Source organism: Neoarius graeffei, chromosome 13 (genome assembly GCF_027579695.1).
Source record: "Neoarius graeffei isolate fNeoGra1 chromosome 13, fNeoGra1.pri, whole genome shotgun sequence".
Classification (NCBI taxonomy): domain Eukaryota; kingdom Metazoa; phylum Chordata; class Actinopteri; order Siluriformes; family Ariidae; genus Neoarius; species Neoarius graeffei.
The window spans coordinates 8,289,735-8,304,489 of NC_083581.1; the positions used below are offsets into that span (position 1 = coordinate 8,289,735).

A 14,755-nucleotide genomic window follows, 5' to 3' on the forward strand; every position below is an offset into this window, starting at 1 on the left:
CTGACTCTTCTCTTGCTGCCTAATATATCTCACGCCTTGACAAGCACCATTGTAATAAAATAATCAATTCTATTAACTTCACCTGTCAGTGATTTTAATGTTATGGCTGATCAATGTATACAGTATGTATTTTTTCTGGCTCCCTTTTAATGTGGTGAAAATAAAGACAACGTGGTGTGCAACAATCATTTCTGTCTCACACATACAAGAAAGGTTTCATAGGATCTTGCATCATAAACTTTATGGTTTCTGAAATAATAAAACCTGGAAGCATACCTGTGCATTATGATTCAGTGTATGTTGGTGACTCCACTCTTTTTGTATCTGCAGAAACAAACATCATGAGCTTGAAAGTGAAAAAGAGGGTGCGTGAAATAGTGGAGCTGAAGATTAAATGGTGGAAACTAAGAGGTTGAACATCAGAAGGAGTTTAGGGAAAGAATGAGATGAGCATTGAGTGGTAATGGAAGTCTGCCAGAAGACTGGGATACGACTGCTATACTAGTAAGAAAGGCAGCAAGGAAGGTGCTAGGGTGGTCATCGGGAAGGACGACAAGGAGACATGGTGGTGGACCAAAGAAGTGCAGGAAATTATAAAAGAAGAATTGGGATGATCAGAGAGATGAGGAAAGCAGGCGGTTATACAGAGAGACGAGACAAAAGGCAAAAAGAGCGGTAGCGAAGGTGAAAGCAGATGCATACCAGGAACTGTACGAAAGACTGGAGACCAAAGAAGGAGAGAAAGACCTGTACAGACTAGCTAGGCAGAGAAAGAGGGAAGCAAGGGACATACAGCAGGTAAGAGTGATGAAAGATGTAAATGGAAATGTGCTGACAAACAGTGTATTAAGAAGGTGGAAATAGTACTTTGAGGATTTATTAAATGAGGAGAATCCAAGAGAGAAAAGGTCAGAGTCGGAGACAGCAAATCAGGAAGTAGAGTTGGCTAGTAATATCGTACGCCTTGACAGGTGCCATTGTAATGAGATAATCAATGTTATTCACTTCACCTGTCAATGATTTTAATGTTATGGCTGATCAATGTATACAGTATGTATTTTTTCTGGCTCCCTTTTAATGTGGTGAAAATAAAGACAATGTGGTGTGCAACAATTATTTCTGTCTCACAGATACAACAAAGGTTTCATAGGATCTTGCATCATAAACTTTATGGTTTCTGAAATAATAAAACCTGGAAGCATACCTGTGCATTATGATTCAGTGTATGTTGATGGTGACTCCACTCTTTTTTTATCTGCAGAAACAAACATCATGAGCTTGAAAGTGAAAAAGAGGGCGCGTGAAATAGTGGAGCCGAAGATTAAGTGGTGGAAACTAAGTGGTTGAATATCAGAAGGAGTTTAGGGAAGGAATGAGATGAGCATTGAGTGGTAATGGAAGTCTGCCAGAAGATTGAGATACTACTGCTGTACTAGTAAGAGAGGCAGCAAGGAAGGTGCTAGGGTGGTCATCAGGAAGGACGACAAGGAGACATGGTGGTGGACCAAAGAAGTGCAGGAAATTATAAAAGAGAAGAGGCTAGCAAAGAAGAATTGGGATGATCAGAGAGATGAGGAAAGCAGGCGGTTATACAGAGAGACGAGACAAAAGGCAAAAAGAGCGGTAGCGAAGGCGAAAGCAGATGCATACCAGGAACTGTATGAAAGACTGGAGACCAAAGAAGGAGAGAAAGACCTGTACAGACTAGCTAGGCAGAGAAAGAGGGAAGCGAGGGACGTACAGCAGGTAAGAATGATGAAAGATGTAAATGGAAATGTGCTGACAAACAGTGTATTAAGAAGGTGGAAAGAGTACTTTGAGGATTTATTAAATGAGGAGAATCCAAGAGAGAAAAGGTCAGAGTCATTGGAGACAGCAAATCAGGAAGTAGAGTTGGCTAGTAATATCGTACGCCTTGACAGGTACCATTGTAATGAGATAATCAATGTTATTCACTTCACCTGTCACTGATTTTAATGTTATGGCTGATCAATGTATACAGTATGTTTTTTTTCTGGCTCCCTTTTAATGTGGTGAAAATAAAGACAATGTGGTGTGCAACAATTACAGCGCCCTCCACAATTATTGGCACCCCTCGTTAAGATATGTTCTTAGTCTTCTAATAAATTCATTTTTTTTAAATGATACAGGACAAAAAAAAAGGAGAAAAATCCAACCTTTAATTCAAGTGCATTTATTCAGTGGGAAAAAATCCCACATTAAGAAATAATTATTTAACATGCAATCGTGTGGCGGCACGGTGGTGTAGTGGTTAGCGCTGTCGCCTCACAGCAAGAAGGTCCGGGTTCGAGCCCTGTGGCCGGTGAGGGCCTTTCTGTGTGGAGTTTGCATGTTGTCCGTGTGGGTTTCCTCTGGGTGCTCTGGTTTCCCCCAAAGACATGCAGGTTAGGTTAACTGGTGACTCTAAATTGACCGTGAATGGTTGTCTGTCTATGTGTCAGCCTTGTGATGACCTGGCGACTTGTCCAGGGTGTACCCTGCCTTTCGCCCGTAGTCAAATGGGATGGGCTCCAGCTTGCCTGCGATCCTGTAGAACAGGATAAAGTGGCTAGAGATGATGAGATGAGAAATCATGTGTGCCACAATTATTGGCACCCCTGATGTTAATACTTTGTACAACCCCCTTTTGCCAACAAGACAGCACTTAATCTTCTCCTGTAACATTTCACAAGATGGGAGAATACAGAGAGAGGGATCTTCGACCATTCCTCTTTGCACACTCTCTCTAAATCGTCCAGAGTCCTGGGTCCTCTCCTGTGCACTCTCCCCTTCAGCTCACCCCACAGGTTTTCAACTGGGTTGAGGTCTGGGGACTGAGATGGCCATGGGAGGAGCTTGAGTTTGTGTCTGGTAAACCATTTTTGTGTAGATTTGGCCACATGTTTAGGGTCATTATCCTGCTGAAAGACCCAGTGACGACCCGTCTTCAGCTTTTGGGCAGAGGCCACCAGATTTTGATTTAAAATGTCCTGGTATTTCAAAGAGTTCATGATGCCATGCACCCTAACAAGGCTTTGGAAGAGAAACAGGCCCACAGCATCACCGATCCTCCCCCATACTTCACAGTGGGCATGAGGTGCTTTTCCGCATACTCATCTTTTGTGATCTATTAGAGTGTTTGTTGCCAAAAAGCTCTATCCTGGTCTCATCTGACCAAAGCACACGTTCCCAATTGAAGTCCCAGTACCGCTTAGCGAACTCCAGACGTTTACGTTTATGCTTGTAAGTGAGAAAAGGCTTTTTCCATGCATGCCTCCCAAACAGCTTGTTGGCATGTAGATAGCGCCTGATGGTTGTTATGGAGACTTTGTGACCCCAAGATGCTACTCTTTGATGCAATTCTCTAACAGTGAGCTTTGGAGAACTTTTTACTTCTCTTACCATCCTCCTCACTGTGCATGGTGGCAAGATAAACTTGCATCCTCGTCTAGGCTTGTTTGCCACTGTTCCAGTTGTTTTAAACTTCTTGATGATTCCTCTGACTGTAGATATGGGCCGGTGTAGGCGAGCGGCTATTTTCTTGTAGCCATTGCCTGACTTATGAAGGTCGACACACATCTGCCTTACTTGAATGGTGTGTTCTCTTGTCTTTCCCATGTTGAAGAGTGGATAAGAGAAATAGGCCTCTGTGTCACATCATATTTATACCCCAGGGAAACAGGATGTGATGAATTACTAATTAAAGGTTCCTAGATACTCTGATCAACTTTATAAACTACAGTAGAAATGACAGAAATGCTTCAATTGCATTTATTTTCTAGGAATTGTTATGGGTGCCAATAATTGTAGAACAGGTGATTTTATGAAAAAATAATTATTTCTTAGTCAGGGATTTTATATATATTTTTTATTCACTTGAGTTAAAGGTTACAATTTTCAGTGTGAGATTATGCTTCTGTAATAAAAATTGAATTTATTTTAAGGCTTTTAACACATCTTAACCAGGGGTTCCAATAATTGTGGAGGGTACTGTATTTCTCTTTCACACAACAAAGGTTTCAAATATTTTATGGTTTCTGAAATAATAAAACATGGAAGCATACCTTTTTATGACCCTTCAATTTACATTGGTGGTGTCTCCACTCTTTTTGTACTGCCATCTGCAGAAACAAACCTCAAACTGTTCATCTTTTTGCAAAGTATTATCAAATGCATTTATTTAATATTTGCTATTATTTTCACGATCATAAATGAATCTATTTCTTTGTTTATCGCTTTCCTTTTTCAGTTTTTCTCTTTCTTTCTCTTATTATATACACCATCTTCCATCAATGATCTCTAATAAGGTTCCATTCTTCACTAAAAAAGGATTCAAAGCAGTAGAAATAATCCACAACAATTTAACGCTCTGTTCTAAGTATCTGCTACCAGTTTACTGATTCATGAAGGAAATATGTAGCCAGAATAATAATTAGTATCATTTGATACACCGTATTTTGAATAATAATTATGAGGTAAGTCAGCATATTACTTTTTTTTGGTAACTGTTGGAATGAAAACTTGGTCATGATCTATAAGAGAAATAAAATTGTGTCTGTAATATTTAATTTGTCATTTGTCCAAAAAAAATCAATTAAAAAATTATAGCTAGCTATAAAATGATAGATAGATAGATAGATAGATAGATAGATAGATAGATAGATAGATAGATAGATAGCATGGTACCTCAACATCATTTCCCGGTCCTTCCTCATTATAACAATGCACAAAATATTTTGAACTGTCATACTCAGGAAATTGTATTTTTTCTGCTGTATTTGAAGAGCATGAACACTTGAACACCATGAGTAGGACACCTTTTGTTTTAAATCACACACACAGAAAGTGAAATTAAATAAAATACAAGGCCAAATGCTGTAAAAATGAACTGGATCACAAATAAATAAATACATCCTTGAAAAGCTTCGCTTACATAATGCCAAGAGAAGGCATATAAGGATCATCAAGATGCTCAGGCCTCCGACCAGTATTTTGGATGAACTGGAACGATCTGTGCACTTATGCACAGTAACTAACAGTTTTTGTGTTGAGAAAAGCCCTCCAGAATCAGTAATATTCAGAAAAAGCTCGTAGCGGCCTTGGAATATGTTCTTGCCTTTTACCAGATTTACAGTTTCTCCTGTACAAACAGATAAAGAAAGATAAATAATGGGTTAATGACATGAAAGTGCAATCGTAACCTCTTCACCATATTAATGACTATTTCTAGAAATTTCTCTAACCAGCTCTGGACAGCAAAGGCGACAGTTGTGGAGCTATGTATTCACTGTAAGTGATTCATTTTGCCTTTTTATACTCGAGTATAAATGTTTGCCAATTTGATGTGTTTACTACTTTACTCCACTTTGAAAAGGAGCTTTAAAAAATAAATGCAGATATTCATTAAAATGACTCTTCAGCTCTATGAGTCAACTCCCAGCATTCACTTTAATGAGCCAACTTAAAGATCTGATTTAATGAGCCAATTCATTTTTGGTCAACACATACAGTTCACCTCATCAGGGGAAACATCACACATCACTGAAAATGGCTGTGCTAAAAATAAATCAAATGATTCCAGCGATTAATTTTAGTCTATGTCTTATATTATTTCTGAAAAAAAAGTAACACTAATTCATGGATTAAAGTTTTCCGTGGCTACGACGGATTTCCGTCAACTGGGAGCACTAAAGGTCAATAATGAGATTGATGCAGATCCGAGGAAGAAAAAAAAAGAGGGGGGGTAGGCCCATAGGTCTGACACCGATGTGATTTAGAACTTCACCAAGCTGCTGTGATTGCCTGTTCTTGAACCCTTTCTTGTGCTATGTTTGAGTATATGTAAAGGAATAAGTTGTGCTAGATAGGCATAAATAAATAAATAAATAAATAAATACAGCCTACGCTACTGTCTAGTCCCGGGGAGGCTAGGCATAGGCGGTGAGCCGCGGTGCTCGGCTTGAGTTTCATTTCTATCGGCGGCTCCAGCCCGACTTTGCACGCTCGTAACTCGGCCAGAGGAGGTCCCAGCCTCCCCAAACTTGGCAGCCAGCGACCTCTGCCCTCTCCCCAACGAACCAGCGCTCCCAGGGCGGGCCAGCCCCGCGGCTCGGGACGCGATTCACCCCAAGGCGAGCCGCGGCGCTCCGCATCAGTTTCCTTTTAACGGCGGCTCCACTGATGAAACAATTTGGCTGTCCTACTACTAGGCAACTACTTGCCTACTACAAATACTAGGCCTATTGTAGTAGTAGTAATAATAATAATAATAATAATTAAAGCCGCAAGCGGCCTCGACGGGCCCTCGCGCCAGCGGCCAAGGGGGGCGGGGGCATGCGTCCCCGCGAAATACCTTCCACAGCTTCTTCGGCAAGAGACATTACTCCCACAATGGCGACAAAGCACAGAATTGGACACATGGCAACAATAGGGTCTCGCACTGTACGGTGCTCGGGGGGCGCTATAGAGGCCCTGAGGCCCGCCTGGATCTGGGCTTCTGGTTCTCAGTAGCGGTGGCAGTCTAAGAAAAAGGAGCCAAATTTCGTGTGTAGTCGACCATGGCAAGCGCCCCAGTAAGGGTCTTGTAAAGAGTTTGCTTGCCAAGTTTGACAAATCAGAAGCTGCAATATCATTTTTGCCATAACCAGCACCCCCAGGGGCGAAAGTGCACAAAATTTGGCGTATATGTCAGGTGAGCTATGAAGAGTTTGTGTATGAAGTTTGAGGACAATTGAGTAAATAGAAGATGAGATATAGATTTTTGAAGAATAAATTTTTTGGTTTTTCCCATGTCAGTAGGTGGCGCTATGCTGTACATGAGCGATTATGAGTTGGAAAAATAAGAGTCTACAACAGCAACGTACTATCACAAGGTAGTGGTGTGAAGGAAAAGCATTATGGAATTATTTACCAAAAACCCGTAATGGAGCAATTGCTTCGGCCAAAAACAGCGCCCCCCATGGACGAAAATTCCCAAAATGTGGTATACATGACATGGGAGGTAGAAAGAGGGTGGCTGTGAAGTTTGACCAAATTTGAGGAAAGATTGGATTTTTTGCCCAAAAATAGTGCCCCCAGAGGCAAAAGTGCACAAAATTTGGCGTATATGTCAGGTGAGCTATGAAGAGTTTGCGTATGAAGTTTGATGACAACTGAGTAAATAGAAGATGAGATATAGATTTTTGAAGAATAAATTTTTTGGTTTTTCCCATGTCAGTAGGTGGCGCTATGCTGTACATGAGCGATTATGAGTTGGAAAAATAAGTGTCTACAACAGCAACGTACTATCACACGGTAGTGGTGTGAAGGAAAAGCATTATGGAATTATTTACCAAAAACCCGTTTTGGAGCAATTGCGTCGGCCAGAAACAGCGCCCCCCATGGACGAAAATTTCCAAAATGTGGTATACATGACATGGGAGGTAGAAAGAGGGTGGCCGTGAAGTTTGACCAAATTTGAGGAAAGATTGGAATTTTTGCCCAAAAATAGCGCCCCCAGTGGCGAAATATCACAGAAATTGGGTAACATGTCAGAAGCCCAATGAGTGATTTGCGTGTGAAGAATGAGCAGTTTTGAGCAATCAGAAGAGTTGTTATGAATTTTTAAGCATGTAAAATTTTGCATCGAAAATTGATTGACGTATAACTTCTGAACGGTTTATCGTACGTGAAACGTATTTAGTAACTTTTTTCAGCCATGTCTGTAGATGATGTGTATCAATTTTGGTGACGTTCCTATGAACGGTCTAGGAGGAGTTGTGCCGTCTTCGTGGCCATGCATTTCGCACAAAAGTGAAATTACCTCACTTCCTGTTGGGCGTGGCTAATGCATTGGCATTACATTTTTGTCCGGCTTAGTGAGATACATATGCGTACCAAATGGCATGCCACTACTACAAACTACATGGCACCCAGGCACCTTAATGCGGGAGGCCAAAATCACAACGACTTAGGGGGCGCTATAGAGGCCCTGAGCCCCGGCCAAGTTTGGGCTTCTGGTTCTGAGTAGCGGTGGCAATTCTCGGAACTGGTGCCAAATTTCGTGCGTTTTCGCCCATGGCAAGTGCCCCGAAAATGGCCCAACAGCGGAGAAAAATAAAGAAGAAGAAGAAGACGGAAGAAGAAGAAGACGGAAGAATAATAATAGTGAACTCTTACAAGAACAATAGGGCCTTCGCCCATAGGGCTCGGGCCCTAATAATGATATTTGCCTATTGAAAGGTGATCAGGTAAAAAAATCTAAACAGCCCCGTTGAAGCCGCAGCAAGACCTATTCTATTAAGCCTTTTGTAGGTTAAACAGGCTTCGGCAGACAACGTTCTGGAAAGGCTGTATTTTTCTTTGGTTTGATTAGCCTACGATTTAATCTTTAAACATTATGGTTTCAGCAGTTCGCTTAAACATTGGAGGCTGTAGAGTCGGGCTGCAAGATTTCCCGACACTTGTTTAAGATGCCAAACTTCATAGTAAGGAGAAAATAATTCCACAGTATTTAGTGCCTCGTCAGTCTCAAAAATTAATAGTGAAGGACCAATGTGAATTAAGTCCCAAAAACCATCTCATAGGCCTATATTTTACATTTTCAAAAAAGTCCGGAATTGGAAGTCAGTCAGTGGAGTGTAATTAAGTGTCTCATTCACTAAGCACAAAATGTCAGAAAACAGTGGAAGCCAATACTCCGAACCTCAAAATTCAGGAAAGTGGCTCCAGTGTCGCAAGTGCACAAGAACAGTTATTTGAAAGTTAACCTCATGAATTTGTGCGTGCGCGTGCGATTTCATGAAGAACCAGGACAATTGGCATTCGGTGAAAGATTCACACCTATGACTCATTATATTCACGCGCGCCCTCTTGCCCACTGTCGCTTCGTTTTCCCGATTTACACGAGTGTCTGAAAATGGAGTTTTCAGAAATCTCCACTCTGCCCCGAGTTTGCGAAAGTAGCTGTTTTCAGTGACTGAAACCTCTGTATACAGTACCAGTCAAAAGTTTGGAAACACCTTCAAATTCGATGTTTTTATTTTAAATTTTTTTTCCTACATTGTAAATGAATACTGAAGTCATCCAGATTATGCAGCAACACGTAAGGAATCATTTAGTAAACTTTACAGCTTTGCACACTCTTGACATTCTCTCAATCAGCTTCATGAGGTAATCACTCGAAATGGTTTTCCAACAGTCTTGAAGGAGTTCCCAGAGGTGCTGAGCACTCGTTGGCTGCTTTGCCTTCACTCTGCGGTCCAACTCATCCCAAACTTTTTCAGACTGACTGACCTTCATTTCTTAAAGTAATGATGGACTGTCATTTTTCTTTACTTAGTTGAGTAGCTCTTGGAATAATATGGATTAGAGCAGTACTCAAATAGGGCCATTCACTGTATACCAACTCTACCTCTTCACAACACAACTGATGGTCTCAAACACATTCAGAGGTCAAGAAATTCAAGAAATTAACTCTTGACAAGGCACAGCTGTAAACTGAAAGCCATTCCAGGTGACTACCTTGTAAAGCTGACTGAGAAAATGCCAAGATGTGCAAAGCTGTCATCTAAGCAAAAGGTGCCTACTTTGAAGAATCTAAAATATAAAACATATTCTGGTTTGATTAAGACTTTTTTTGTTTACCAAATAATTCCATATATATTTCTTCATAATGTCGATGACTTTAGTATTAATCTACAATTCAGAAAATTTTAAAATAATGAAAAAACACTGAATTAGAGGCGTTTCCAAACTTTTGACTGGTACTGTAGGTGTGAATGAGAGGTGCAACCGAATAAATAAATATGCGTCTTTTTTATCCAGCTACATGTAGGCTATCACTGCGCAAAGCCTCTAATGTTGAAATGGTAGTAATATTTGTTAAAATAATAGTAGGCTAATTTCCACATTAATTGGTAAAATGGCCCAAGGGATGTGATGGGGGGATGGCTGTTTTATAAGGGGGATGATTTGAGATTTTTATTTCAGAAGGGGGATGCCTCCCCCCCCACATCCCCCCTCAACTCGAGTACTGTATATAAGGCCATATTTCACCTGACATAGGCCCTTCGATTTCCATCACTAGAGCGCGTCAAATTACTTTCGGTTTTGCCAGCATGGACACGCTTCTTTTAAATGAAGGCACAGATGTGTCAGACATCGACAAAACAGTAAAGAATAAGTGGAGATGGGCTTGGCGAAATGAAATGGGCGATAATGGCAAGCTCCTGCTGCTGTGCCAAGGAAAAAGAAACAAAAGCAGGCATCAGGTGTTGCCAAACTAGATGCCTTTGGCTTCACAGCGAAGAAGCAGAAAAAGTGAACTTTCACTTTACTTTTCTTGTTTCCTGGCTTTATTTCAACAGATTTTCCTATTTTTCTTTCTGTTCCACTCTTTTGAAAGCATGGTTCAAGTTCGACTGCACTTGCACTTTTCTCTGAAGCACTGTTGTGCATTACTAAAGTATTGTTGAAATAAATTTGCACTTTGTGCTGAAAACTTGATGTTTCATCATGAATAGCCAGTAATGACAATGGTAAAGTCTTGCCTTAGCTTTAGTCATTGTTAAAATTATGTAAATGTACTATAAGTAGGGGCCGAGGGGATAATTGTAATATGCATGAGACTATATTTTAACTATATTCTAACATTTTGCTAGTTTTACAAGAGTTGGCTAAATCATTGCTAAAATTAGCATGCTAGCTAACTAGCTTACAGTCACCCAACAGCTAACTCTTAGAAAAATCATCCATTGCTTCATAAAGCAAATAATTAAGTCGTTATATTTTACTATCACTTATTTAAATCGATCGTGTATGCATTCTGTGTCAAATCCTCTCAGAAATCAAATTTAATTGGCTAGCTGTGTGAGCTGCACAGAGCACTGAAGTGCTCAGGCAAAATAACAAATATTTCCATCTCCAAATTGATTGCACACATAGCTTTATTATTTTACACAGTTAATTAGCTGCTAACTGTTACAGCCTCCTCACAGGTTAGCTAGCTTTAGCATGACTAAGAGCAGCTTGCGCTGTATGGATGGTGCAGTCGTGACTTTCCCACCTTTTATGCAGGGCCAAGATGGCGATTTTTTTTCAGTGCCTAAATGGCTGTAATACCTTGCATATAAAGTCACTGTAATATTAAAAATATCCTTAATGAAAAAGATAGTAACGCTTATTAAGAGTGGGAAAATGTCTGCCATGTGGAACCATGGCCAACCTATAAGCTCTATTCAGATTGGATTAGTTTGTCAGGGAGACGTCGGTGATTATTTTAAACTCTCCTTAGTGATAAAACTCTTGCATCCAGACAGCAATAAAATTACTACAGAAGGCGTGAGTTTCTAAAGGTTGCATTTTCTATAATCATGCTCAATTCACAACATGATGTCCAAGTAGGCATGTAACAATATACAGTGTGGTGATAAATCGTAATGCAAATTTATGATGATTCAAATTGATGACATAAAAAAATGCATCATGATTATCAGGCTGTGTAAGCTTTGTATTTCTTTGCTGTAATTCCACTGTTTAGACAGCAGAAGGCATGATAACGTACAACAGTGGGAACACACATGATTTCACCCTAGGTGGAAGTAACACAGCTCTAATGCTGCAAAAACACACAAAAAAAGGGAAAGGGGAAAGAGCTGTTGTGTTATTGGCTGTACAATGAGATTGAATAAGAAATCAAAGGTCTCTTTTTACAGACTGATGAAAGATAAAGAAAAGAGAAGCAAATGGAGGTAGTCCAAATGTTCATCTCATTATCTCTAGCCGCTTTATCCTGTTCTACAGGGTCGCAGGCAAGCCAGAGCCTATCCCAGCTGACTACGGGTGAAAGGCGGGGTACACCCTGGACAAGTCGCCAGGTCATCACAGGACTGACACATAGACACAGACAACCATTCACACTCACATTCACACCTACGGTCAATTTAGAGTCACCAGTTAACCTAACCTGCATGTCTTTGGGGGAAACCGGAGCACCCGGAGGAAACCCATGCGAACAACATGCAAACTCCGCACAGAAAGGCCCTCGTCGGCCACAGGGCTCGAAACCGGACCTTCTTGCTGTGAGGCGACAGCGCTAACCACTACACTACCGTGCTACCCCCAAATGTTCATAATACTTAAAATGTTCAAAAACATCTAATGTTCATAAGTTTGCTAAGAAAAGGCCTATTTGTTATGAACGTTTTCATTTTTAATAAAATTAATATTTTAGTTAACAGGTTATTATACAGTGGTGCTTGAAGGTTTGTGAACTCTTTAGAATTTTCTATATTTCTGCATGAATATGACCTAAAACATCATCACATTTTCACACAAGAATGTACTTTATCCTAAAAGTAGATAAAGAGAACCCAATTAAACAAATGAGACAAAAATATTATACTTGGTCATTTACTTATTGAGGAAAATGATCCAATATTACATATCTGTGAGTGGCGAAAGTATGTGAACCTTTGCTTTCAGTATCTGGTGTGACCCCCTTGTGCAGCAATAACTGCAACTAAACGTTTCCGGTAACTGTTGATCAGTCCTGCACATTGGCTTGGAGGAATTTTAGCCCATTCCTCCATACAGAACAGCTTCAACTCTGGGATGTTGGTGGGTTTCCTCACATGAACTGCTCACTTCAGGCCCTTCCACAACATTTCAATTGGATTAAGGTCAGGACTTTGACTTGGCCACTCCAAAACATTAACTTTATTCTTCTTTAACCATTCTTTGCTAGAACAACTTGTGTGCTTTGGGTCATTGTCTTGCTGCATGACCCACCTTCTCTTGAGATTCAGTTCATGGACAGATGTCCTGACATTTTCCTTTAGAATTTGCTGGTATAATTCAGAATTTATTGTTCCATCAATGATGGCAAGCCGTCCTGGCCCAGATGTATTTTCCTTGCCACAGGCTTGCTCATTGGGGATGGATTAGGGATAAAATTAGCTCATGTTTTAAGTCATTCAAATTGTGTAAAGCTGCTTTGCGACAATGTTTATTGTTAAAAGTGCTATACAAATAAACTTGACTTGACTTGACATGCAGCAAAACAGGCCCAAACCATGATACTACTACCACCACCACCACCACCACGTTTTATAGATGGGATAAGTTTCTTATGCTAGAATGCAATGTTTTCCTTTCTCCAAACATAATGCTTCTCATTTAACCCAAAAAAGTTCTATTTTGGTCTCATCCATCCACAAAACATTTTTCCAATAGCCTTCTGAATTGTCCATGTGATCTTTAGCAAACTGCAGACAAGCAGCAATGTTCTTCTTGGAGATCAGTAGCTTTCTCCTTGCAACCCTGCCATGCACACCATTGTTGTTCAGTGTTCTCCTGATGGTGGACTCATGAACATTAACATTAGCCAATGTGAGAGAGGCCTTCAGTTGCTTAGAAGTTACCCTGGGGTCCTTTGTGACCTTGCTGACTATTACACTCCATGCTCTTAGAGTGATTTTTGTTGGTTGACCACTCCTGGGGAGGGTAACAATGGTCTTGAATTTCCTCCATTTGTACACATTCTGTCTGACTGTGGATTGGTGGAATCTTTAGAGATTGGTTTTGTAAACTTTTCCAGCCTGATGAGCATCAACAGCGCTTTTTCTGATGTCCTCAGAAGTCTCCTTTGTTCATGCCATGATACACTTCCACAAACATTTGTTGTGAAGATCAGACTTTGATAGATCCCTGTTCTTTAAATAAAACAGGGTGCCCACTCACACCTGATTGTCATCCCATTGATCGAAAACACCTGACTCTAATTTCACCTTCAAATTAACTGCAAATCCTAGAGGTTCACTTACTTTTGCCACTCACAGATATGTAATATTGGATCATTTTCCTCAATAAATAAATGACCAAGTATAATATTTTTGTCTCATTTGTTTAACTAGGTTCTCTTTATCTACTTTTAGGACTTGTGTGAAAATCTGATGATGTTTTAGGTCATATTTATGCAGAAATATAGAAAATTCTAAAGGGTTCATAAACTTTCAAGCACCACTGTATTTAACACCAACTTTTACAAATGTGTGTAAATGATTATTGTTGGTCATTAAGAAAATGATTTTTTTTTTTAAACAAGGATACTTCGAAAAGTTCTTGTCCTCACCCAGAAATCCTCACAGGAGAAAGCTTGTTCTTGCATTATTTTTCAACATAGTCTTCTTTAACTTCAATGCACTTGGTCCACCAGTATTCAAGTTTCACTATGCCTTTGTGGAAGACGGTCACATCTTGAGCCTCCAGATACTCCTGAACAGCATGGATGATTTCATCATCACTCTGAAAATGGTGACCATGCGAGTGGGATTTCAGTTTGGGAAACAGATAGATGTTAGATGGTGCAGGTCAGATCAGTAAAGTGCATGGGGCAAAACTTCAAAGCCACATTTGGCTGCTTCTGCCACTGCCACCTGTGCTATGTGGACGGGCGCATTGTCCTGGAGCAACAGCACGCCAGCTCAAAGTTCAAAGCTTTCCTCTCCTTTTTTCTTTGATTGCTTCTTTTATTTAAGTTTTTGTGGACAGTGATATAAGGCTTTATAGTAGACAGTTATGCCCCAAAATGGGAGTTACTCCCCTTTTTTCCAGGTGAGGCCGAGAACTTTTTCCAAGTACCCTTGTATTTAACAAATGGAAGATTTAAGTTGATAAACAATAGGAAAATAGATGCTGCATATTTGGTAATACAATTTTCTTCATTCAATTTTTACTTTCAAAAATATTGTGGGGGAAAATCGAATTTTGAACCCAA

At 40.1% G+C, this 14,755-nt stretch overlaps 1 protein-coding gene across 11 annotated transcripts in view; it reads right to left on the reverse strand.

The window, feature by feature from the left end:
- LOC132896397 (cadherin-13-like) overlaps positions 1-14,755 on the reverse strand; it is a 90,591-nt gene that overhangs the window by 13,831 nt on the left and 62,005 nt on the right. For 8 of the 11 annotated variants that reach the window (XM_060937197.1, XM_060937189.1, XM_060937187.1 and 5 more), the window contains 5 exons: positions 4,934-5,140; positions 4,687-4,817; positions 4,065-4,121; positions 1,205-1,255; positions 277-324 (listed from right to left, as the gene is read on the reverse strand). In XM_060937197.1, coding sequence (XP_060793180.1) covers positions 277-324; positions 1,205-1,255; positions 4,065-4,121; positions 4,687-4,817; positions 4,934-5,140 — 494 coding nt within the window. The remainder of the gene's footprint in view (positions 1-276; positions 325-1,204; positions 1,256-4,064; positions 4,122-4,686; positions 4,818-4,933; positions 5,141-14,755) is intronic. The other 3 variants (XM_060937191.1, XM_060937194.1, XM_060937196.1) reach the window with 1 other exon arrangement.